Consider the following 27,150-nt stretch of genomic DNA (forward strand, 5'->3'; position numbering starts at 1 on the left):
AGGATATGAGAGAGACAAGGTGGGGGAGGTAATATTTTTTATTGGACCAACTTCTGTTGGTGAGAGAGACAAGCTTCCCAGCTACACAGAGTTCTCTTTCAGGAAAGGAAACAATGAGGAGTCCAGTGGCACCTTAAAGACTAACAGATTTATTTGGGCATAAGCTTTCATCGGTAAAAAACCACTTCTTCAGATGCATGAAGTGAAAATTACAGGTACAAGCATAAATATACTGGCATGTGAAGACAAGGGAGTTACCTTACAAGTAAAGAACCAGTGATGACCAGGCCAATCCAACTCCTCGTTGTTTTTGTGGATACAGACTAACACGGCTACCCCTCTGATACTTTCAGAAAGGAGTCGGTTAGCACCATCCTAGCAAGATAATTACTGAGCAAATTTTTGATTCTCTTTTCAAACTTTTTCTTTCTCTCTCATGCTCCTGCAACAAGACACATTTCCCATTTTGTCTAGCCAGTGGGTTGATTCTCCAGCCTCACTGACAGGCACATTCATAAAAATGGGACCAAGTGAGAATAAGGATGGGAAGTGCTGATTCAGAGCTATCCTAAAAGATCCGCACATGTGGCATCTGACTGGATAGTGCATTGTTCTGCCTGCCATCTGCCAAACTGCCAGCTGCATTTTCTCATAGTCTGAAATGGAGGTGTCTGGAGTTGTCACCTAAGGGTATGACCACACCGCAGTGAGGAGGTATGTAGATATACCCAAGCTAGCTTACATCTAGCTAGATAAAAAGCTAGCTCAAGGAACAAGAGCAATGAAGCCATAACAGCATAGGTGGCTTCCTGCGCCCTGGCTACATACTTACGCAGTAGTTATTCTGCTGTTGTTACTTGAAGTCGCTTTGATCTACCCATGCTGCAGTCACACCTCCTGATTGCAGTGTAGACATACACTGAGTAGCTCAACATTCCTATACTTGTCTGCCCAATTGAGTCTGAGGATGCTGGACTAGCTGTTCCCTAAACCATCTGCGAGAACCCTTCTCCGTTCGAATGCTTGGTGAGGTCTGACCTGACCGCTGCACCTTTGGTGGGAGATGTTCATTGGACTGAGATCTTCCAGAAGAGTATTTTTCAGGGGGGCCACGCTCAACAAACAAAATTCAGATCGGAGTTTGGATTTTAAGCATTCTTAAGCTTTTGATGGGTTCTGGTCTGTGAATGTTTTGGTTCAGGCTGATGTCTAAATGTTTTGCCTTCCTATATTTCTCATAGTTCGTCTATGGCTGATAGTGGCCCTGAATTTTACAGTAACTGCAGCAGAAATGTGCACTGGCTGACTCGGATCAGCAGTACTACAAACCTATTCAGCAGCTGTCTTAGCTTTTCCCCTGGCATCATCAGTATGTATGCCTTACTGGAGACTTCAGAGCCTATTCCTAAGCATCACCCAGATACAATCAGATAATGTGTCATCAGACAAAGCGACTGAGCCCTGCGGCCTTCAAGGGGCTCTTTTTAATTCTTATGATTTACTCGTTGATTTTTTTCTTCTTCCTCCTCTCCTCTTCATAACAGCTGCTCAACTTTAATTGAAACTTCAGTGTTGATGTGGTGGACTCTACACTGAAGCACTGAGCTGCATTCAGATTCCTCTCGCTGTTTAGGAGATCTGCTGGCTGTTCTGGATGGCTGGCTTTTTTTCATTATACTCCAGTCGTCTTATGCCATTGTATTGACTTTACTCTGCCTTATCTGCCCTGCTCATTAAACAGAGCTCGTTTTGCATATTTCATATGCCTGCATTGTACGAAGTATTTTTCCCTCTATCTGCCCATCATAGACTGTTCCTAATTTAATTTTTAGGGAGGGATTAGCCATGGGAAGGGTGGACCATTCGTTCTCAATAATCTTTTTAAAACTCTGCCATTGGTATTGCTCAGCCCAGCAGCTCTGGGAGATTTGATTAGTCCTTTTCATTAGGCACAAAACCTTATGCCTCACATCAGCGGTTCTTTTTTTATGAGACACTTTATGGCAGTGGAGCTCCCCTCTATTCAGTTTGTGGGTGTGAGGGGTCTTTTCACAGCTAGCTTCCATAAGCTGACATGCAAATGAACAGCCATATTTACGCCGGCCACTTTTGTGGGTGGGTCGGTGGGGTCAAGGGGAATAGTGGTACAATACACATCTGTAGAATTTCTGCCTGTGCTTTCTTTAGGCTTGCAGCTTGTTGTGGGTAGAAATCTGAGTTCTTTAATTGACAGATACCTAGCTGCAGTCACAAATCAGGTGCATAGCCCCTGCATGGTTGGACTTTGTACGTTGTGCATTTCAAAAATACAGGTGCAATTTTTGCCATTGCATGTTTTGTCTACCAAAAAAAAGTTACCCTTTAAAAATCAGATCTCATACAAATTGCTCCCCCACCACACACACCCCCAATCAATAGAAAAATCATTGAGACTCTTGCCTAGGGCACGGAGCTGGGTTTTGTTTGGTTCTGATCATGGCGGTTCCACTGACTGCATAGGCATCCCTGGGGCTCACTTCACCCGTCTGTAGAATCACTGGCTGTAATGTATTTACTTCACATGTTCTTGTGAGGCTCAATGCCTGTAACGGGCTTTTGAGACTGCTGGATGAAAGGCACGCTAGAGGTGCATCGTGAATGGCAATCCAAATGCCAAACCTCTTGTCCGTCTGTAATTCTCCACACTTCTCCTGTCATGCTCCCCTCTAATTTTAGGATATGTTAGTCCAAAAAGCAGGGGCTCCCTTTAATAGAGAGCAAGAGGACTGAAGTGAAGGAGAGGACCAAGAGTCACAGTACTCCTTGAGACTTATGGGTAACGGAAATAGGAGCTGATCTATATTCCAGAGGACATCAGAAAGCATTATTGCACAGGAGTTCTGTGTCATTAGCACTAATGGAGCGTGAGGCCTGCGTGGTGGCAGAGTGAAAATGGAATCAGATTTTTGTACTCAAAGCAGTTATAGGTGTAAACCAACTCTTGATAAACTGGCAATGCAGTTAAGATACAATGTGAAATTGCTAATCCAAACTGATGTGTGGTTATTTTGGTATTGTCAAAGCTGAATTCCAACAGGCTCTGATATCTTGGCATTTGCTGACATGGGACTATATTTGCACTTCATCCAGCTTTAAAATCCTGTGAAGAATCCTGTTGTTGATGGGTTGCAAAGGGGAAAAAGTGCTTCTCCCATTTGAAACATCAGAGCAATGATTCTCAACATGTGGCCCGTGGGCCGCTTGAGGGCCAATCAGCACGCAGCTGCTGCCCATGTGACATCCTCAGGGCTATACAGGTAGTATTGGATGCGGTAAATAGGTTGAGAATTATTTCATCAGAGGATAATTAGGGACAATGTAATGGGGAGAATTGGCTCATTTTCTGTGGTGTGGTTTGTTTGGGATTTTTTTTTTTTATGGCTACTTTGCTTCAAGGGATATTTTCACACTCCTGTATCTCCATGTATTTCTAATTGATGAATAATGTTTTTTTTAATTAGCGTTTTCACAAAGTGTGCCAAGGGAGAAACATGCTGAATGAATGTACAACATCTCTGGAGATGGGGTGTGTGGCTCACTGAATCCTATAGCTATACAGAAGAAGTATGGCCTTGTGGTTAAGGCACTGGCCTGAGAGGCTGAGGATCTGGGGTCTATCCTCAGCTCTACGGTATACTTTATGGTGCCTTATTTTCCTTCAGTAAAATGGGGGAAATATTTGCTGTTCCATCATTTGTCTGTCCTGTTTAGATTGTAAGCTGCCTGGGCAGGGAAGGTCTCTAGTATCATGTGTTTGTACGACACCTAGCACGATGGGTGCAGGAACTCTGCTGGGACCTTTATATGGTATGTATCTCAGTGGCCTCCAGTCACGGACATGCACGCAATTGGCGGTGCTCTAAGGATCAACGATAAGCTTCTGTGTTGGGCCCCACTGGTGCCCTGACACTCACGAGACTGGTCTGGAGCAGCCCCATTTCAGCAGTGATCAAATGGAAGGTTTTGTGCCGGGTAGGCTGGTGCAATTGGTCAAAGAGTGGAGAACTGCTGAGATGTGTAAACTTATTAGGCTGGGTGCCCGAGGGCAGTGTATTTTGCTGCTGCTTTATTTCCTCCGTAGGACCCTATTAAATTAACGTGTGTATGTGTCTCTGCCCTAGGAATTCACAGGCGTGCTCCTGAGCCATGGGCTTCTTGGCAGGATGGTGTTGTTTCTAGTGACCTTCCCAAGACACCACAAGTGTCCCCTTTTTCCTGGACACCTGCATGTCCTCTCCCCAGTACTCAATTGCATAGTGCCCTGCCTCATTGCCATAGATGGGAGAACCCTCCCAATGTGGGGGACCTAGTGAAGACTGCTGCCTCTGGGAAAGTGAGCTCTGGAAGCCTGCATTAAAATGCAGATGTTTGGGAAGGTTAAAAGGGGTGGGGGTGGGGGGGTTGCAAGCCATTCATGATACCAGTTTCAGCCTGGTGAGCCAAATCTTCCTGAGCAGTGTGTTGCTAGGCGAGACTGCATTCAGGTTAAAAATGACTTTCTTGTGAAACACAAGGGTTTGTGTATTTTGGTTTTAGTTTTGGTTTCTTTTTCAATTCCCTCCATTGTAATGATCTTGCTGGGAACCGGGGCACCTTTAACGGCACCTTGCTGTTGCGTATCGCAGGAGGCTGATACGGACGATAACCAGGGCACGCTGGGCTTCGACGAGTTCTGCGCCTTCTACAAGATGATGTCGACGCGGCGTGATCTGTACCTGCTTATGCTCACCTACAGCAACCACAAGGACTATCTAGATGCAGATGACCTGAAGCGCTTCCTTGAGATTGAGCAAAAGGTAGGTGGGCACTGGGGAGAGAAGTGTAGCTTGGGTGCAGAACCCTGGTATCTCTCCCTTAGAAAGCTACAATGTTCCAACCTTCCACTTAAAGGTGACCTTTTAATGGTTCGCTCGTGGCTTCTTCCCAAAGTGGACAGAAACCCTATCAAACCTTGACATTTTATGTGATAACAAGGTCACCTGCAGAGCATGTCCAAACCTGTGCACAGAAACTTCAAGCCTATTGCCACTCGATGTTATTTATCCCAGCTGAGTTCTTGGTTTTGATGTCTTAAAATGGAAAGAGATTCTGATAAGCTAGTGCTACCTCTTTTTCTCTTTATATGCAGCACCCTTGGCAGGTTTGAATAATCGGCCTGCTCATTTAGGGAACATTGGAGAAATTAATACTCTCCATAAACTGGGAGAGCAAAGATGGGCTAACCATCTAATTTAGCATGGAAGATGGATTGTGTTTTACTCCTGTGGATCTCACCTGGTATGTTGATTTCTTAATGATCATAATTTGCACGCCCCACCTAATATCAAAATTGGATGTCATTGTACATAGCGTACTCTGTATGCACTGCACAGCTTTTTTAATTTAATTTTTTAAAGCAGTAATAACTGAGTGCTTTAATTGCGCACAGCAGAGCGTGGGCATGACTCTTGGTGACAGAGGGAATAATCCAAGAAAGAGTTAATGTTTGCCATATGTTTGATTCAAGGCCTCTTCCTAATACTGGTTTATGTTAATTTCATGCTTGTAAAAGAGAAGGACAAACAGAACTGGCCAGAAGCAGGCAGGAGATGGGCAGGTACTATACAAACATCCCAAGGTACCCCTTCTGTTGCAGTTATTAGTCTCCCAAAGCCCGAGCCTTCTGATCAGGCCAAACTCCATATGGCCTAGAAAAATGCATCCGTGTCCACCTCAGACCACTGAATTCACCTTTCCCATTTTCAGTGACTTTTTGAATAAAGATTTAGTTTCACGCTACAGACTGTAATATGGTTGAACAAACAATTGTCACTGTAGGAACATGTTTTGCAGTATCACACCTACCAGCTGCTTTGATGGGCCCTGCCTCACGAGCTTGGTTCACAATGGTTTTTACTCTACTAGACACTTATTACTGGAAAGATACATGGCTAGCTTTATAACTAAGCATGACTGTAAGGTTTCTGACCAGCCCCCTGGGTTCTAAATCGGCCATGTTTTAATTCTGTGGGTGGGATGAATTTTTACATTTGTTTCAAGTAGAGAGCATTTCCGAGGTGCAATTGAAAAGTTTAGTAGCTACCTACGTCTGGCCACTCCAATCACGGGGCATGTGGGGCACTCAGACAATTGGGTGACTTAGACAAAAGCCACTGATACCACTTCAGGCCTGGTGTGGATGTTTCCTGGAATCTCCTTATTCCCTCCCTATCTCCCTAATGCAGATCATTCTGCTGTAGCTTCCCTCCTTCCCCTTACTTTTCCTTTAGAAAAATCCTGCAGACATGTGGCTAGATGGAGACATTTGACTCTTTCCAGTATGAGAGATGGGAGTGGGAGGTAATATCTTTTACTGGGCCAACATCTGTTGGTGAGAGAGACAGGCTTTCACAGAGCTCTTCTTCAGGTCTGGAAAAGATACCCTGAGTGTCACAGCTAAATAAAAGATGGAACAGATTGTTTAGCATAAGTAGTTAATACACATTTCAAGGGACCATTCAATTGTTAACACCTCTCCAGTTATCACCTTCCCAGTATGAGGCAACCTGATCCAGTGGTGATGTTTTTGCCTCTGTCTCTGTCTTGCTGCATGGCCTTGTGGGTAGAGTAATGAAGTGATTTGCTTACTGGAGGGTGGCCATCTTTCCCAGGCTTATTGAGAGGATTCACTGCTGGCTTGGATAGCCCTTTGGAGATAGAAAGGACTAACTGTTTGGTCCTTCTCTTGCCACTCTAGTGGGTTTTACAAGCCACACAATGTTCTGTCAGTTCATCTGATTTGAAAGAGATGAAGAGTTTATGATCCAACAGAACAGGTGATTCTCTAGTAGAAGCCAATACCTAATGGCAAGCGTTACACCTAACGCTGTTCATAAAATCAGACCTTTCATATGTCTTCAGAGACTTTAACTCCTGGGTTTATAAGCTTTACTAGTCAAATATTGAATTTTACCTCGATGCCCTTGCCATAGTTATCAATGGGCTATCAGTTAAATAGCAGCAAACTAATCTCCGTGCACCCTGTTGCAATAGCTGCTATGTACAGTGGAATTAATGATTTGCTCCTTGTAGGCGAGGGCTAAACAGGAAGGTTTGCATTCTTTATGCATTCTAGTCACTTTTATCCATCAACCAGTGCTGCAGATTAAAGATGTTGGCTCCCTTTCCTGACAGCTCCTGTAGGCTTTTGTGAAAAGGAAATAAATAGAGGTGTACCGTGCTTTTATTTTCTCATGGCTAAAGCTAAGTAGCTTCCTCTCTGCACACGTACGTACACATGCTTATACAAATGCATTGATCTATTCCATCTTCTGCATCAAATCTCAACTATACCCACCTTGGTGGGAACAGCCAACTGCCAGCTACGTGATCATCTTGGTTATTGGTGGCTTCAGTGGGCTGATCGTTTTAAAATAAGCCATGAATGATGAAAAATACAAATGTTAATATCACCCCTCTCGGCAGCCATAGGAATGGAACAAAGGCTGCCACATATTAGGGCTTCTATGCCAGCAAACACTGGTATGTACCGAGGACGGCTGCAAATAGCTGGTAGACCTTGCCAGAAGTGCCAGTTAACCAGATTTTGTGACCCATTCATCTGTTGCTTAGTGTGAATGTGCTTTACTGTACCTGTACTATACTGTACCTATACCTTACCAGTTGTTCCTCTTATCAGGTTTTGAGTGGCTTCTGATGCATAGCTGTCTAAACCTTTTGGACTGCAAGGTTGTTGGCTGGTCTGTTCTGGGAAAGTTAAAGCCCATTGCAGTGAAGAGGCTGGTGGTTATTTTAAGTTGGCTGGTAATGGAGGAGCGATTTAGTAAGCTAGAGTGCCACTAGCAATGGGGACAGGGAAACCAGCCCACTATAAATGTGACCGAAGGAACATGTAATAAAAGACCACATTGCAATGCTTAAATAAAAGGGGAGAGGGAAGGCGGATGCCAGAAGCTGAAGGGTCAGTATGGCCCCAGAGGAAGACAGGAGCTATGAAGTTAAGGTAAAATCCAACCAGAGAGCCCTGCAGTTTAGAGTATTTGTTTTCATAGAGGAGAGAGGGATTCCAGTGGAATTTTTTTTTCAAGATTTCATTAAGTCTGAGAATTTAGTGAAATTGTTTTGTTTCTCTCGCTCCACTTTAACATCCTCAGGAGAAAGGGAGCATTTCAACTGCCCATTGGCCCCACCCCACCCCACCCGATATAAAACCCCTTCTCTCCTCTACTTCTGCCCTCGAGGCTCCTCTGTCAGGATGAGGCAGGGCATTCCTGGTTTTAGGGAGGCAGCAAAATAATAGCTCAGCCAGGACTTTTTTTTTCTCACCAGAATTGTAGAAGTAGATGGGGTGGGAAAGAAAAACTACCATGGACAGCAATGGCGAAGTCAGCACGAAAACTCCTAGGCTGGGCTATCTCTGTCCATGTGCTTCTGCTTTTCATGCTCTGATAGAGTCTCATGAGTCATCCGCTAATTAAATAAATGAACACCCATCCCTTTGTGCCTATTGTCTCTTTAAACGAGTTATGCAGTGTGTCTGTTTCCCTGGGCCTATTGATCCTCTTCATGCTGAGAGAAAAAAATTAACTTCAGCCATAGGACTCAATCAGTTCAGCTAATCGCTGGCACTGAGCACTAAAAGCTCTCCAGCTTTCCTCCCACAGATAGTGCTGCCCTCTCTAATGCAATATGTCTAGAACGAGCAGGTGTTGCTGCTGTAGGTTTGAGCCTTGTCAAAAACAGAACAAAAGCATGCAACAGCAGTGCTGAGCTAGCAGCAGGGAAAGGCCTTGTTGTGGGATTGGGACGAGAAATCTCATGAAAACCAATTTTCTTATGAGATCCTGCCTTTGCTGGTCATGGCCAAAATGTAAATGCTGCAAGAAAGGTGTTTTGGTAGGGAGACTTCTGGGCTTTTGTGTCTCAGCCCAGCCCAGCCAAGCCAGGACATTCAGTGGAAGGAGAATGCTTTTTTCATGCTCCTTAATCTGTTGTGTTTTGAACCTCCCCACAAGAAGGCTCCAGTCCAGTGTCAAAACTGCTGACCCTTTGGGCATGGGTCCACCTTGCCCAACCCACCACCATAATTAGTCCCTTTGTTGGCAGACTCAGCAGAGAGGGCAAGGACGGAACGGTCCATGCACTCTGAAGTCCCCTTGCAAGTGGTTCCTCCTGGGCAGGATACAGTTCTGTTTGTGCACTTCCAGAGAAGCTTGCATGGCCACTGCCATGCTGTAGGTCTTCTGTGGCTAGATGGAGAACGCCCTGCTCCAGGCATCTGTCATGAGATGTTAACTCCTCGTCCCGCTTTATGCTTTACTTTGGTTTTACGTGTGTATTTTTGAAAGATTCTGCTTGGCTTTTTAATCTGCGCCACTCTTTGGGACAGGCACCATATGGTCGTGTGTGTGCACAGCACCTCACACAGTGAAGCCTTGATCCTGATTTGTAGCACTGCTGATGACAGATGTAGTAAATAATTGGTCATCCAGTTCTGTTTACATAATGCAGGGCTATATGGTTCCTTTTTAAACATAAATGGAGCTAACCATAAATGGCCTAACTTTCAATTGTCAATGTCTCAGAACATGCAGAATTTTCTCTGTGCACACATCTTGAGGACCAGAATGAAATCCTACCATAGATCAAAGTAACGGATGCACTAGAAATGCTTCCAATAATCTCCTGACCTTCTGATACCTGGCCAATTTATTATAATTCATTCTTCTCTCCACTGGCTCCTGGAGTTCTGTTTTGTTGCATGCCTCTAAAGTAAAAACCTTTTGACAACACAAATTAATCCTGCAGCCAAAAGACCCTATTGGGCCATAGCAAAACACGTGCTGTTTAGTTGCCCTGTGGGCTTAAAAACACTAAACAAAATTGACCTACAAAGCAGAAATCGGGCTCTGTGTTTTATTGTGTGCTATCAGGCAGCTGCCAATGGGACTAACTTTTCACTAAGCAGCCTGATTCTTATCTGACCTGACACTGAGTGGCAGGAGTGGGAATTTTAGTGAACAGTGTAAAAATCCTAGTACTAGTGCAGAAAATACAGCCAGTTCTCATACTACACAGAGAGAAGAGAACTAGGGGAGCAGTGGATGATTATTTAGTTAACGAGATGTTCTCCACTTCATGTTTTGTTTCCTTTCTAGATGACTAATGTGACCAAGGAGTACTGCCTGCAAATTATCAATCAGTTTGAACCGTGTCTGGAGAACAAGAAGCAGCGGGCTCTGGGAATAGACGGTAAGTTGGTTTTTGCTGCTGTTCTGGAAAATGCCCAATGGACGGTAAATGCTAGTTCGAATTTGACACTTGTTTGAGTACTGTATGGTGTCACCTTGCATAGGGGATGCTTTGTCTGTGCTTTTCCGTTAATGTTGTTGATGTGGGCTGGGATTTTCAAAGGAGCCTAAGGGAGTTAGACACCCGGAGGGATGAGGCTCCTGTCATTGCAAGTCAATGGAGGTTGGATGCCTGTCTGTCATTTATGCCTTTGAAAGTCTCTCCCCAGGTCCTACTGAAATGCAATGGAATTTGGCACTTAACTCCCCTAGGCATCTGTGACAATCCCAGACAAAGTGTTAATCCCCCTCACCCCCCAAAGAACAACAAATGTTAGAGTGTTAATAAAACCAGTGTTCTGAGCATGTGTCGAAATTTACAATGGGGGTGGTAAATAATGTTGCCCCAAGAAGCACACTCTCAGCAGGCCCGGTGCTGATGGGCTCTCACTGAACACCAGGTGCTGCACTGAACAAGACTTCAATGGTGGCCAGGTGGTACAGGTTGCTTTAGGGCTGATTCTGAATCCCTTACTCAGTACAGTGGCCCCTTTATCCTTGGTGGTCCCATCAACTTCAAAAGCAAACAAGGAGTGCTAGTCAGGCCCTGGAAATATTGTTTGGCAATAGATTGGGTGGGAAGTGTCTTGAGCTATGTTTAAAAAAAAAAAGCCGTAATATGCACATCTGTGGCTGTGTTGAACTAATGCAGAATGGCCAAGTATAAATTGGTACAGTCTGTTCTTCAACCCAGATGAATGGGGTAGTTTCCAATACCTGGAGTCGCCTCTTTGTCGTTGGTGAAGGATGGTTCCTATATAATGGATTCAGGTCTCTCCTGCTCTGGGGACTGAAATCGCTGTTGCCCTTTCCCTTTACGGCAGGTAAAACACTCCATTCGGGATGTGTTGTGCTTTACGCCCACTTCACCTGAGTGTGAGAACAGAGAATTGGGTCCATCAGCTTGGCTGCCTTGTGATTGGACATTAGCCTGATCTTACCTGAGACTTAGACATGTTAGACAAGAAGGGATTATTGTGATCATCTCATCTGACCTCCTGCATAACAGAGTAATTCCTGCAATGAACCCAGGTTGTCTGAGTGAGAGAGAACATCTGACTTTACTCTCATTATGTTTTAACACAACTTCTCTTCCTTCTTACCCTTAAATTCAAAGTGCATGGGAGTTACTGCTCACTCCTGGGCTCTGAAGACAGATTGCACAGATATTAGCGACATTGGATTGCCTGTTAGGGTCTATAAGCATTGCTTATGAAGAAGTCAAGCCTATGAGCAACAGTACTTACCCCTAACAGGCAAAGCATAGACTGTGGGGTCACCTTGACAAGAGGCACAGAACTACGTTACTCACGGCTGGTTGTGCTGCTGTGAGAGATTCTGGAGCACAGGTGTTACTCTACCATGAAATGGAAGTCTAGCACAGGAGCCAGTAGCTTGGTCCTCATTTGAGAAGTTATTGCAGAGGGACTCCATATGATTTCTTTCTTACTTTTTATATATACAGTTTCTTATGGATGGAAAAGATGCTCTTGTGCTTAAGGCACAAAATAGGGAGGCAGACTTGGTGTCTACTCTTAGCCAGTGGTGAGCTGGAGCTGGTTCGCTAGAACCGGCTGTTAAATTCCACGAGGGACAACCGGGCCTAAAAAGGCTTCTAAATTTAACCGGCCAAAAGTGGCGCCTTAGGTACCGACTCCATTTTCCAAGGGGAAAATTTGGTGGGTGCAGAGCACCCACCGGCAGCTCCCCGCCCTACCCCCAGCCCCAGCTCACCTTTGCTCTGCCTCCTCCCCTGAATGCGCTGCCCCACTCTGCTTCTCCGACCCCCCACCCGGCTTCCCGCAAATCAGCTGTTGGCACGGGAAGCCGGGGTGGGCTGAGAAGCCGGCGGCGGCTTCGCACTCAGGCCCAGGGAGGTGGAGGTGAGCTGGGGCGGGGGGACGCGAGGAAGGCTGCCCACGCCGCAGCATGTAACCGGGGGGGCTCAGGGGAACCACTCCCCGCCCCAGCTCACCTCTGCCACCCTCGGCCCGAGCGGGAAGCCGCTGCCTGCTTCTCAGCCCTCCCAGGCTTCCCGCTGAACAGCTTATTTGCTCTGCACCCACCAAATTTCCCCCTGGGTGTTCCAGCCCCGGAGCACCCAGGGAGCCGGTGCCTAAGGCGCCACTTTTGATGGGATCAGTGGGGGGAGCGGTCGCTCCCCCTGCTCCCCGCCTAGCTACGCTCTCCCACCCCTAGAAGCCAGAGGGACCTGCCGGATGCTTCCTGTGAGCTGCCCCAGGTAAGCACTGCCGGGACTCCCCACCTCGCCCTCCAGTAGGTCCATCTGGCTCTTAGGGGTGGGGTGGGCACCCACTACAGTGGCCCACGAGACCCTCCTGTCCAGTTCTGGGGGAAGTCAGGGGACAGGGGAGGGGGTGGATGGGGCAGGGGTCATGGAGGGGGCATCAAGGAACGTGGGGGGTTGGATGGGGCAGGAGTCCCAGGGGAGTGGGGGTGGGCAACGACCCCCTCGTGGGGTGAGGAGGGAACTGGTTGTTAAGATTTTGGCAGCTCGTCACTGCTCTTAGCTCTGTGCCAGATGCCCTATATACCCTTGGGTTTAGATTAGTCTCTGTCAGTTTTCCCACCTGCAAATGGGAGTAATAATAACTCTGACCTCCATTCTTCCCAGGAGGCTGTAAAGCTTCACTTCGCTAATCTTTTATGAAGCACTTTGAGATCCTGGCGCTACAGAAGCACAGAGCATTGCTCTTTATTATTGTGGTTTGAAAATATAAAACAAGTGCTTGGGGTAGTTGACGGAGTTTATGATGAAACATGCTCTATTTCTCCGCAACTTTTTATTGATAATTGGTTGCAGTTCTAAGATCCTACCTGGTATTGTCCAAGCTTTTGGTCTGCCAAAAACTGCTGAGAGAGAGAGAGAGAAAGTCTGGTAAATGTCTTGTCTGGGCTGCCTATCTAGGAAATACACCTGTCCCTGTTTTGAAATGTGCAGAAGACTGACAAGTTATGTATATCCAGGACTTTTGTTTGCAGGCATTGCAATTATTGCAATTCTTTCTGCTGGTCTACACATCTCATTTACCCATATCTTATCCCAGGACTTGATTTTGAGAGCCTGAATGCCTAATCAAATAGCTAATATATTTGGGGAGGAGGGATTGAGAACACACTTTATAGATTACTAGATTTTGCTGAGGATGGACAATAGCCAGGCCTGAGACTAATGAGTGAGCTCCAGGAGTTATTTTTCATTAGGATGAAGACAGGATGGAGAGGGACAAAGCCCCTCTGTTTTGCTCAGATAGTGTCTGAGGGGGGCTGTGTAGGGCTGTTTCCCAAGCATTCTCCCTCTTACTCCATTACCTTTTTTAAATTGGCATCTTCTCAGGGATTCTTCATTCTTTCAGGGAGTTCATTCTTCAGGGCTGTCCACTCTGGCACGTCTAGCTAGCCCCATGTCCTCTAAATGTTTTTTTTTTAATTCACACAGGGGGTTGTGTAATCTTATAACCTCCTTAGACTTCAGAATGCTGCTGCTTCATTTATGTAATCTAGTATAGAGTTGTTCTTTTCATGGCTTTGTGTTCTCTAGACTTTAGGTCTCTCTTGCCCTCTATAAAGGCTAGCTGGAAGAGGGCTAGCTAGAGAGGCTGGACTGTAATAGTGCTGAAGACAGAAGTCCTCTGTTTTTCCTCGGAACCAGTATGGACACACGCAATGCAGTGCAAGTTCCCTGCCAATGACTTGGAGGGCCCATTCTCTCCTGGTGATCTGTTGAGATTGCCAAGTAGGGATCTAATTTATGTCCTCTGTAGTTGGTGGCTTCTTGTCATGTGGCACCTGACTAGTAGGAACTGGATAATTTTAATAGGATCATGGTTTGCTGCTGAGCAAAATAAAGCACCTTGTGTGACAGGAGGCTTTCCTGAGAATGGAGTCAAGCTCTCGAGGTCTTCGTTTCACACTGCTGACAGCATCCCGAGGCATTCATTTTTCTTCATTCTAGAGCTGACGGACACAGTTAGTGTTAGCTAATTACAGCAGTTTCAGCATTAAACTTCAGCAAGTGCATGAAACAAGCACCAGGGCCAGTTCACAGGGGGCCCAATTAGCGATACACAGAACCGCTCCTTCAGCAGTCAAATCTATCATCCAGAATGAGGGAATGATTAATTTGCTGCAAGCAGCTGGTACTATTTTTGCTAGTGTGCAATACATCCTATTGATTTTTCATCCTAGCTGATCTTACTTGGGTAGCCTCTTGCTTTTACGCAAACTATGGTAATGGTTTGCTGGAGGAGGTGTTCTGATCATGATATGTTCAATTCCCTTGCAAGCTGGCCTAAAGCTGCCGTGTCTTAGTGTTGGCTACAGGAGTTATGAGCCTGCTGATTTGAAAGTGACTCCCTGCTACATTGCATTCAACACAGGCCATCAAATAGGGTGAAATCTTGTTATCAATAGTTGGTGGAAGTGGGGTGGCTAGTGCTATTATTGGGCCTGATTGCTTATTTCTGTTTGAGACATGTTTGATGGAAAGAGAAAATGCTACAGTGCAAACATTATGCTCCCCTCTACTGAGATAGTCTTGAGATAGCAGTGTGACTTGCCTATGTAGTTCGTTGGTATTTTTGCAGTTCTTGCAAAGATGTTGTTTTTAAAGAAAAATCTAAGTGGTATGAATGCAAATCAAGCAAATAATGATTTAATCAATGAAGATCAGGTGTCAGTTTATCTGCATAGATCCACAACTGAGCAATTAAATACAATAATAATTAGTGAACAATTGTTTTTCTTTCAACATGTATTAAACCAGTTACTCTTATGGAAAAGTTCCTGTTATGTTTAATAGGAATTAAACCAATTGGGTTCCACAGAAATTACTTTCACATATAGAATGTTAATAGATAATGAGAACCTTTTCTGTAGGTGGTATTTGAATTTTCTGTTGCAGGAACAGAATTCTCTGTTACATTCTGTAGCAGTGGTCCCCTGGGGGGAGCACTGAAGAATGTTTTGGGCGGATGCATCGGGCCCCGGGCCAGCCCCCATGGGGGGCAGGGAGGGAGCACCGCCAAGCTCTTCTCTCAGCCTCAGCTTCTCTCTGCCCCCAGTCCAGTTCCTCCCCCATCCCCAGTTCTGCCCCCAGCTCTGCCTTCAGCTGAAACTCCTCTGAGCCAACTGTGCAGTAACAGAAGGGGACATGGACTGATTCTATTACTGGTAAGGGAGGGGAGTGACAGGAAATGTTTGGGTACCACTGGTCTATGGGATGGCTGGAAAGCCTATAAAATGGTTACTGTTCTCCATTACATCCTATAGAACTCTTCCATAAGAGTAGCGTGACCTAACTTTAGTTTTTGAACCTTCATGCTACGTCCGATAGAATTGTATGGAAAGGGAGGACACAGCTGAATACAACTGACAGTCTCTACTAGGAGTGTTATTACATTTTTGCAAGTCTTTGTGAGAACTTGCAGACTTTTGTTCTGAAGGTGAAACTTTTGGCATCTAAGATGGCATAGACAGGGATTTCCCTTGCAGGAAAAAATAAAATCCCTATGGAGACAAACATCTGAAAAATTGAGCTTTTCCCATTTGTTGCCTTCGTTTTTACCAGCAAAGAGGTGTCTGAGCTAAAATGACTGTGTTGCACTCTTTTTTTAATTTTACACAAGTGTTTGCTTCTGGTCTGGTCTGACTTGTTTTTTTTTTTTCTTTTTTCTTTTTTCCCCCATGGTTTCTAGGCAGGGAGGATTGCCTGGCTTTGCACACCATTGTAAAAACTTAACAGCACTTAGTGCTTGCTCATGGGATTACTTGACTACTTAAAGTTAAGCCTGTGTTGAAGAGCCATGCTTTTGTTCAGAGCCTACCCAGGCAGGGACTGCACTAGGGCTAGGTTGAGGCTTTGGAGAGCTGTCTCAGGGTGGATTATTCAGCACTTAACTACCAAAGTTCTCATTGTAGCCTGTGTTTAACAGCTCAGTTTAATAAGCATGTTTAATTAACACTCAAAGTCAGAATTTGAAGCCAGCAAGAACCATCATAAAGGAAATGTTTTTGCAGCAATTTATCCCCAAGTTAATTTTCTCTGCAGCTTGAAGGCCAGTATTGGGAGGCTGATTCAGATTGTTTCTGTTTTCATTTCCTGGGTAGTCCTCTACTCTGTAACGGACTGATGTATTGTTTCACTAGAATCATAGAAGATTAGGGTTGGAAGAGACCTCAGGAGGTCATCTAGTCCAACCCCCTGCTCAAAGCAGGACCAACCCCAACAAGTGAGCGTGTTAATTCATTTAGGAGGTAGCAGCATCTTCTTATAGTCCCCACTTTGCTTATGGACTAGTGAGAGAGATGTCAGGGGAATGATTCATGGCAAAGCAGAGATTCCAGGGAATAAAGTCTTCATTGTTGTGGAGAGCTGTTAAGACCCAGTTGCAAATGGGGAACATGCAGCATTTCAGTGGAGTTGAACAAAAGGGATTTGTGGGACACTTAGGATGGAAGTTATGGTTTTTACTAATCCTCTGTCCTGCACGTACTGGGATGTGAGGCAACAGTTTCTCAACTATGGGAGAAAATCAGCGTCCCAAAGCTACTTCTCCAGTCCCTTCTTCCCCCCGTGTTCCCCCAAGTCTGTAAAGGGACGTACAAAAAGATGGCATGATGGATCATTGTGCAGTGTCCTTCAAGGCAAGGAGTCTGCATGATCAACAAAAATTCCATCGCTTTGGGAAGCTAATTCTTCAGGTAGCATCTCTGTGCCTAGTCCAGCTGATGAGCGGCCTGGTGCCAAATCCACAGTATTTCAGCGACCTGCAAGCTTGATAAAGATACAGACAATAACATATGTGGAAATGTGGTGGCCCGTTAAAGTCAGGGATTCAAGTATGGCTTCTGCAGGAGCCAGGCAGAAGGGCAGACCAAGAACCAATGCACAGCCATGCCAGACAGGTTGGGGGCTGAGGCTTTCTCAGGAAGGCTCTCATGGGAGTTGGAGGAAAGAGAGGAATCCTTTCACGTTGTCCCTGGCTGTGGCCAGGCATCGGAGACTGTCTGCATGGATGACAGTAACCCCTGCAGCTGTTACTCTCCCTCTGCATGTAGGAGAATGGCCGGTGCAGCTATGTAATCATGGCTCAACTAGCCAGAAACCTTCATACTCCGGACACTGTGGTGCAGGGAACACCTGAGGAACAGCATGATGCCAGCAGCCCCTGAGAGAGTGGTCCTCAAATCCTGCCTTTCTTTGTGGAGTGAACCCACACTAGATTTGCCAAGTTAAGGGGGCAAGGTTTGGTCCAGACAATCTCATATGACCCTTACTCCTGACATGCAACACTGTTCTCTCAATATCAAATTCCTGACTGGGGGGCCTCTGAATGAGCCAAGTAGAAGTGTGGCTTTGTCATGTCCCCAAGGGACTGGAACGAGACTCCCGTCCCCCAAACTCATCTCACTGATAAGCAAAGGTCTCCAGAGGCTTCCATCTGCTCAACCCTTGGCCAGCATCTGTTTAATGAAATTAACCTGAATCATCAAATCTAGGCAGTAAAGAAACACTGCAGCCCTCTGTGCTGCAGAAGGCAGTCCAGGGCAATGTAGAAGGCAACCAGGAGAGATTCCAGACACCTTTTCCCTTTAACAGTACATCCTCAGAACTAATTATCAGACTCTAGCCATGTGACAGTTTTGAGTTCTGTCTATTCTGGGTCTGGATTTTTTTGTTTTTATTTTTTTTTAACTACAGACTTTCAAGGTGAATGTAAAGATGCGTTCAGGGACTAGTTACTCCGAAGGTTACAGCGACAAATCTGTCACAGCCCAAGTACAGACACAAAGTCAAACAGCAGCACTGTTGGGAAGATTAGGATATAGCTAGACCAAGCAGCATCAGAGAGCTGAAAAGATACAGAAGCCACAACTGAAAAGTAAAAGGAATATTAAGACAGGCCGATGGAAGGTTTAAGGACTTGTATGTTGTGTCTGAACTGGTATTTAAGACCAATTATCAGCTGTTTGTAGCTTTATAGTGAGTTTGCCAAAGAGAAAGCATCCGCTGCCCTGGATGGAATGCTAGAATTTTGACAGTGCCAAATAGATTTCAGATTCTTAATATAGTAATATACTTAGGAGTTCTGTAACTCTGACTTGTCTTGCAGCCTTTCACTTCCAAATCTGACATTTGGGTCAGCTTTTCTAGTCTAATTAAATCTCCATAGAGCTGGCTTGCTACTGTATTGGAAATCGTGAGTCAGTTGTGGCATATACTGTCCACAGAGGACATTAATTGCTGGAAGTCAGTCGTGGAGATAACCCAGTTGTTCGATAGGAATTAGGATTAGTATCACAAATGGAACCTGGACACACTCTGTCATGAATGATGAGAAGAAACTGTGGGCCAAAGTACACAAGCCTAAATGAACCTGATCTGAATTAATACTGTGACATAAAACCAGGTTACTTTCACATAGCTTCCAGTTCTGTTGCCCACCTAACTTTGTGTCACACAGGCCACCCATCACTTCTGTTATGATTTATTGCTTCTATTTTTCAAGCACCGAGATGCTAGGGCCCTGTGCTGCTAGGTGCTGTGCAAACATGTAACAAAAAGACTGTATTTGCCCAGAAGAATTTACATTTGAAGTCTAATAGTAACACCTAACCAGAGCTGAATCAGGTTAGTAACACCTAACCTGGACTGGCTACCTTTTGGAGAAAAGATCTCCATCCTGATCCTGATCCCCTTGGCCAGAGTTATCCCAATTAATTCATAACAAATTTTGGAAGAGATATTTAATCTCCTGCTTCAGGGTTAAGCCAGTCTCTAATTATTAGAGACCAGGATGACAGTTTACCCCACATATGGTACTGCAGGGGTTCTTTGCACCTTCTTCTGAAACATCGTCTACTGGCCACACCTGGAGCAGGATATTGAACTAGATGGACCTTGGGTCTGGTCTAGTTTGGCAACTTCTAGGTATGTGAAAGATGGCAAGAGCAACAAAGTGTTACCCTTCTGGAAGCGCAGAGAGATATGTGAGCGAGACCATTCTGAGCTGTTGTTCAAATCCCACTGAGGGGAGTAAAACAACATTCGTAGGGACAGCCAGGATGGATCAAATGGATCCGAGGATCAGGGGTCTATCTCGTGTAGTATCCTGGCTCCAACTGTGACCCACACCACATGCTCCAGAGAAGGTGCAAGAACCCTGTATTGATATTTATGGGATCACCTTCCCCTGAAGAAGGTTTCCCATTAATCCCCAATAGGATTCATGCCCTGAGGTAGAGAGGTTTATATTCCTTCCAAAATGTATCTTAAAATTGTTGCTCTTGAAACTCTGAATGTTCTTCTTATCAGTATAAATGTTCATTCCTTTATTGCATCCTGCTAAGCTCTTGGCCTCAAAATGGAGCATTTAAAAAGCGTGTTCAGTAGGGTTATAGGAGAGGGAAGGTTTAGCAACTCTGCCTAACAATCTGTCTGCAGCATAGTTCCTTTCCTCTGGGGTTAGCAGCTTCACAGCATCGTCTCTGGTGACCTCCAGGAATAACAGTGGACACTGGGAATAAACACAGAGGGAGCAGAAAAGCATGAATAACCTTTTTATTTACACTTTATAAATGCAGATATGATTGCTCTCCATGTGGGTGCATTTGTTTCGTTGTTTTCACATACCCATATGCTCAGTAATTCCCATCAGAGAGCTGTCACTTTGCAAAAGAAAGTAAGGGTTTCTGAAAGACATCATGTTGGAAAAGAACCTGAGCATCTTGTCTTGCTTCTATAGTTCCCATCATCTCAGGGACCAACATAACAAGGAGCTCTCTTAAACTGGGACTGGTTTTTCCGCAGGTCAGGGGATTGGAACCACTTGGTTTTGCCATTTGGGAGTTATTGGCCTGGTGGATGTAGAAATGTGCTCTGCATGGAACTGAAGCTGATAGGCGGCCAAAATGGTCAGTGGCCAAGGTTTAGACTACATCATTTGAAAGGATTTTGACAGCTGTATGACTGTGTCTTCTCTCTGATTGCTGATTTTAAACCATGAAATTAGGTGATCTTGGTCTCCCAGTTTCTCTGCTTGCTTTTTCTTGAATCTCAATGAGCCCGTTAGACATGGAAAGAGTCAAAACTCTCCTTCCTTAGAGGTTTTTAAGGTCAGGCTTGACAAAGCCCTGGCTGGGATGATTTAACTGGGAATTGGTCCTGCTTCGAGCAGGGGGTTGGACTAGATGACCTTCAGGGGTCCCTTCCAACCCTGATATTCTATGATTCTATGAAAACCCTCCATCCTGTAAAAGGAAAACTCACCACTGCTCTCATGAGAATTTGGTGTTCAGACTGTTTCACGGCAGATGGGGTGCAGAGGGGTTTGTGTCAGACTGGTGTGTGTTGGGAAAGAGGAAGAATGTAGATAAAGGAGAGTTTATACCGAGCAATCTCTGATTCACATTCTGCTCTCAAACAGAACAACAAACGCTGTTGCTAGCCTATCGGTTTTTCCTACAGGTTTCACCAATTACACACGGAGCCCGTCGGGGGACATCTTCAATCCAGAACACTACCAGGTGAACCAGGACATGACCCAGCCTTTGAGCCACTACTTCATCACCTCTTCCCATAACACCTACCTCATGGGGGATCAGCTGATGTCTCAGTCTAGGGTGGACATGTATGCCTGGGTGCTGCAGTCTGGCTGCCGCTGCGTGGAAGGTAAAGACAGAAGGGAATAACTGTGAGGTAATCAGGAGGCTCCATAGTTCATGTGTCTCATCTTTTAGGGAAAGAATCATGAGAGCAAAGTAGGTGGGTTGGGGGAAAGGTTTAGCACAATGTGCATTTCCTGTATAAGCAATGGCAAAACAGGGCTTCTATGATAGCAGTATTTATGGCCTCCTCGCTGGTGCACTTTCCATGACACAGCAATAGGAAGAGGCCTGAGGCCAGTGTTGTTGTTTATACTCATAAAAAATTTTGAATCCATCTTTTAAGGGAGAAGGCTCTTTTCCCAAAGCTATTCTATGCTTGTTCTCCATTTGCTGCACAGGGCTTGTGATGTATGGTTGAGCTATACCGATTCCATCTAGTACAGGGCATTGGTGCACATACACACTAGCCTGGGATTTGCAGCCATGTTGCTAAGTGGGAGGGAGTCCCCGATATGGAAAAGGGGGTCACGCTATGAAACTGTTGTGACAACCCTTGCACTCCACAATGGGTCTGTTGTTTGTTGCTGGGGAATCAATCGTGGAGTCTGTTAGCGTAAAGTATCCTGTCGGTAGCAGTACCCATGTTGTCCCTGTCTCCAAGGTCTTGACCACTATATAGAGGGTCACCGTCTCCAGGAGGTAAATATGGCAGCCTGCTCAGGTTGAGGTTTGTGAATGTGGTAACACATTCTTAGGGGAATGAAGCATTACATGGAAATATGCCTATAGGTGAGTGTAAAGCTTGGGAAATTCACTGGAGGGACAGAGGTGCTTAGATCTTGGCATTACTGCTACCCTGAGGAGCTCTGCTGAGACTCTGCTCTCTAGTCTAGTGCTGAATCCGAATGGGATTTTTACGCTTTAATATCTTTCTCCAGGAAGATATTCCTCTGCACTCACAAAAGAACATCTTCTTTGCTTGGGGCTTTCTCAACTGAAGGGATCTGGGTCAACTGTTCACAACATAATTTCATGGCAAGCAAGTGCCTGCAGAGGAAACCGCTCAGGGACCTATAGGGAGAGACACACATGAGGTGGGGGGAGGAGGCAAGCCTGCACTCAGCTGCGGGACAGTGGGGGGCAGATGCTGTGTCTGGGTCACAATGGGGAGTTGCAGGTTCTGAGCACCTTTCACAGTGGCACGGCCCCAAGTCACTCCTGGCAGGATGACACTACTGTAATGGGTGGTTATGCTGTTCAGCATGATGCGCCCAGTACCAGGAAAATCTCTGGCTCTCTTTTTAATGGGCTTGAGTCTGTCTGTCTGTCTGTCTGAATTGTCTGTTGTAACAGGGGTGGCCAAACATGCTGACTTGCTGAGCTGCATACAATGGTCTTCAGAAGTTCAAGAGTGGGGTGCACCTGCCGGGGCTTGGGGTTTCAGCCCTGCTCCTGCTGAGCTCCCCCTCCTCGCTGGGCATAAGGCCCTATCCCACCACCCTGCTGCAAGGCAGAGGTCCCAGGCCTCCTCCCTCCCTTCCTCCCCCCCGCCCATGTCTAGTAAGTGGAGAGCAGGGATGGCGTGGGGGGCTCCACGGGCTGCACTTTAACTGTAAAAGAGACACATGCAGCTTGCGAGCCATGGTTTGGCCACCCTGGGTTATAATCTATGATTCTAAGATCTAAAGATAAATGGGACCTTTTTTCCCCTCTGTAGTTGACTGTTGGGATGGGCCAGACGGCGAGCCAATTGTCCACCATGGATACACCCTCACCTCCAAGATACTCTTCAAAGATGTGATTGAAACCATCAACAAATATGCTTTCATCAAGAATGAGTACGTACCCAGCCTGCTGCTAGCTCCCTTGGTATCCCCTGGCTCCGTGGTCCTAGATCCCTGTTTAGGCAGCCTTGCTTCGTGCAAAGGCAGTATGCAAAGCTGACTCGGTACTGTATGAGCCAGACAAGCCTGCACGTGCTTGCTTCTTCCTGCAGTGAATAACTCCTGTGTGGAAGGCGTAATAAGGCAGAGATGCTTGTTGGCCTGATAACTTGCCCTGTTCTATTCATTCACTCTGAAGCATCGGGCACTGGCCACTGTTGGAAGACAGGATACTGGGCTAGGTGGACCGTTGGTCTGACCCAGTAAGGCCTCTCTTATGTGGAAGGGCAAAATTTAATTAAACCACGTGGGGCTTTCCATAATCTCGTGTCTAAAAGCCAGAGACTCTAACACATTTTGACAATGAGTGCCCTGCTTATCCATGTGCCAGTAATACCAGCGTCACTGGGTGGGAAGTTGGGCAGCAAAGGGCTAGACAGAGGCAGTAGCCTGGACTTGGGTTACTCAACCCATTCAAGGGAAATGGGATTTGTCTGAGTCCAGGATCTGGCAGGAGACCAGAGAATCACCAGGGGGGAAGATGTTTCATACAGCTGACCGTACACACAACCTGCACTTACGATGTGAGGAGTTGGGATTCTCTGTTTGGATATTGAGATGAAAGGGCAGGGCAGCCACCCAAGTGTCCCTGTAAAGGATGCTGTGAAAGGCAGGGGACCGGTGCCTATGACAGTTATCTGTTTTGTTTTGTTTTGTTTTCTCTTTCCTTGAATTTTTGTCAGATGAAGCAACGTGCCTGCTGAAGAATGCTGGGGTTGGGGTACAGATGGGTGTTTCAGTTAAGCTTCCCCTGTTGCACAGCTGCTTTCTGAATTACCTCTACAACATGTGCCTGTGTGCAATGAAGAGTGGTTATTGTACTTAGTAACCCTAAGTAGGCAGGGACTGTTACCTGATGCTGAAAATCTGTTCCTGGGTCCTCTGTGTTTGCCTGGTCTGACGTTTTCTACAAAGCAGCAAATCTGATGAGCGCGTGAGCAAGGTGTGAGAGCACAAGGCTTTCACGCAGTTCCGGAGACCTGTATAACACCGCACTGGGAACATCTGGGTTTCCAGTATCACACCCATCTTTGTTCTCTGCCAGAGAGACAAAAAGCTGTGCAGAGCCATTGTAACCCCAGAGCCCGTACCCCACAGTATATGTCTGCTGCACCCCAAACACAGCCATGCTTGGCCTTTTCTCCTGATCTATAGTTCTGGGAGTGTGGAAGTGGTATGTGTGTGGGGAGAGTTATAGCAGCTTGTTCCACAACTGACTTCCAGGAACCCAAGCAGTTCACCAAACCATCTGCTTGGGTAGAGCAAACTCGTTACATAGACTTGTGCTTCTCCAGAGTAGCTTACACAGAAAAGCCCTGGTAAGTTATGGCCACTGTGGACAGCAACAACTAGCTATTGACAAAAGCTGCACTGTGGGGTGGAGTGGTATAAATATTCCCGTGGAAGGATATGCGTGTGTGGTGGGAAGGCCTGCACCTCAGGCAGCTCCAAAACCCCAACCTGCATAAACACTAGACTCTGTAGCACACTTCTGCAGAAGCTCCAATGTGTTCAGGGCCATGTTTCCTCCCCATTATGTTCTTCATGGTGTTTAGCTTCTAGGCAGTGGATGTTTTCAGCTGCGTCCCATACCACCGACCATCTTTGTCTTTTCACTGGAGGGCATGGCGTGCCTCAGAGGAGAGAGCGTTCGGGGAGGAGGTTCCTGCTGACACTAGCCCTTACTTGGTACTTTTTAGAGCAGGCCCATGGGTGCTGATTCCGCAGTTTTTGGAGGTTTCAAAACTTGTTTTCATTCCGCACTGGAAGGGAAGCCAGACCTTCTTAACGTGTCTGCGAAACAGAACTGAGTCAAGATGTCCATTTTCTGATCAAAGCCCAAGCTTTTCTATTCAGCAGGGCAGGTGACACAGCTGGTACTTGTATCCCACCATCTGTGTTACTTTCTGAAATCACACTTTAAAAAAAATAATAGGTCTTTGCGTGTCCCAGAATCGTGTCCCCTGTAAGCTAAACAGAAATCCATCTGGCTTTGGTTTATATATAGTGCCGATCACCTTGGTTTCAAATTCTATGAATCCTTCTTGACGAGTTCTAAGGAGTGCAATGTGATTTCCCAGCCTCAGCCAGAAGGACCCAAAAATAGATGCTGAAAATGAAAAATAACCCTGGAAATTGATTGCCCTTTACACGATGCTGTCTGGGTTGTTAGACCTTGATAATGAACTTGTTTTGGCAGTAGTTCCGTGTGTGTGTGTGTGTGTTTCTTTTTGGTGGTCTTTTCTTATCAATAATCTAGAGCTAAGCTTCAAACTGAGTCCTGTAACCATGTGCTGTTGTAGGTGGTCCACATAGCTTTGATGCTGTTCCCTTTTGGGTGCAGTGTAACCCTTGGGAGCAATCTGGAATTAATCTTTCCAAATCCTAAAACTTCTGGCTATGTTTTCCAGTATGGAAAAAAATAGGAGAACTCTAGATCTGGTCCAAAGCCCACTGAAGTCAATAGAAACTCTCTCACTGACTTAAACTGATCCAAAGATCACTGCATGTATCCCCAAGAACATCCAAATGAATAGTGTCCTATAAATAGTGTCTGAGGGCTCTGGTTTGCCCACTTTCCATTTATATAGTGAGGTGGCTGATTATAAGACCTGTGGATGTCTGTGCTGGATAAATTGGGTGGTATTTCATACTGCATTTATCGAGCTGCCATCATTTTTATGAGGCTTTCCATCTCATTGTTTATCACCTCTGAATGTCTTGTCTTTGGAAGAGCGATTCATATTTTTTTTTTAATGGCCTGGAGCCCTGCCGTGATCATGAATAGAATGAGGCACCATTAGGATTTGCCTGAGTATTTGTCAACAAGCTACTTATGACTCCTGTAGCTATTACACAATTGTTAGACAATGAAAGATGCTGTGAGTAAGGTGAGGCTGTTAGAGACCAGATGGATGGTAAGCGTTTTAATAGAACAATCCTGCGGGGGCAGGAATGAGAGGCTCTGCCCACTTTGTTTGATATGTTTTTTGTAAAATACTGACTGAAAATAATTTTGATTTTTTTAAAAATGACATGAAATGATGTTTGTTGCAAACCTAAAAAAACAAGTAAAAACAACTTTGTACCAGAGTGTACGATGACTAGCAGCATGGTCATGTGAATCAGATGCTGGCCTGGCATTTAGAAAAGCTTGGACAAGTCACTTTACTGCTCACTGCCTCAGTTTCCCAATACAGGATAATGATGCTGACCTTCCGTAAAAAAGCACCTGTAGATTTATGGATGAAAATCTCTAGATGAGTGACCATTAAACGTCACACTTTATATAGTGCTTTTATTCTCTCAAATCCAGGAACAATCTCCACAGAACCGCTTTGTGAGAAGCACGTAGGCAAATGTTATCCCCAGACATGAAAACCAAGATATGCCGAGAGGTTGCAATTAATTTTGGGTCTGTAACAGGACACTACCCTGTACACTGATTGGCTGAGTCAGTCCCTTGAGAGTATCAGTAACTGTCCCTAGTCAGACTGAGCTGCTGAATTGGTTGGATTCAAATGGTTCTTTCTCCATCAGCTCTGTAAAAAGCTGACTCTGCAGATGGTCTTTCCTGGTTTTTTCTTTTCCAGGTATCCTGTTGTTTTATCCATTGAGAACCACTGCAGCGTTCTCCAGCAGAAGAAGATGGCTCAGTATCTTATTGAAATCCTAGGGGACAAGCTGGACCTGTCTTCAGTGCGCAGTGAGGATTCCACCAAACTCCCTTCCCCGGAAAGTCTTAAAGGAAAGATATTAGTGAAGGTAAAAGACCTGCTTGTGTTTGCTCTCTAGCCCTCTTCTTTGGTGGTTTTAAGCTCATTCTGGGTTATGAACCCCTTGCAGCTTCACTTAAATCAGATCATTAGAGGTGCTCTCAAGTCACAGAACTTGGATCCAGATTTCAAATTACTCAAAAGGCTTGTAAAAACCCAGGCGATGACCCAGATGAAACAGTGGGGACGGTAGGAACAAGGACTGAATGTGCTTGTCATACCAACCCTTTGCACTTTCCCCATCACCTTATATCAGTGAGCAATGGAGTGCCTGTTGCTCTGTCCTTGCACCCCTGGCTGCCTTTAGTATGGTGGGGTGGCAATCAGAATTGAATGATCATCGTTCACTCAGCTCAACTAGGAGGTTCTGTTTTTAACCCAAATTAAGATAAATATGTCCGGCTGGCTCTCACT

The 27,150-nt window shown here is 45.5% G+C and overlaps 1 protein-coding gene across 1 annotated transcript in view; it reads left to right on the forward strand.

Annotated features, from left to right (window-relative positions):
• The window catches only part of PLCH2 (phospholipase C eta 2), a 109,023-nt gene that overhangs the window by 23,652 nt on the left and 58,221 nt on the right, over positions 1-27,150 (forward strand). Inside the window, exons 5-9 of the mRNA XM_073316846.1 lie at positions 4,665-4,835; positions 10,197-10,290; positions 20,878-21,081; positions 22,735-22,855; positions 26,554-26,725. Of these exons, the coding sequence (XP_073172947.1) occupies positions 4,665-4,835; positions 10,197-10,290; positions 20,878-21,081; positions 22,735-22,855; positions 26,554-26,725 (762 nt within the window). The remainder of the gene's footprint in view (positions 1-4,664; positions 4,836-10,196; positions 10,291-20,877; positions 21,082-22,734; positions 22,856-26,553; positions 26,726-27,150) is intronic.

The sequence above is a fragment of the Lepidochelys kempii genome, chromosome 18, assembly GCF_965140265.1.
Source record: "Lepidochelys kempii isolate rLepKem1 chromosome 18, rLepKem1.hap2, whole genome shotgun sequence".
Classification (NCBI taxonomy): Eukaryota; Metazoa; Chordata; order Testudines; family Cheloniidae; genus Lepidochelys; species Lepidochelys kempii.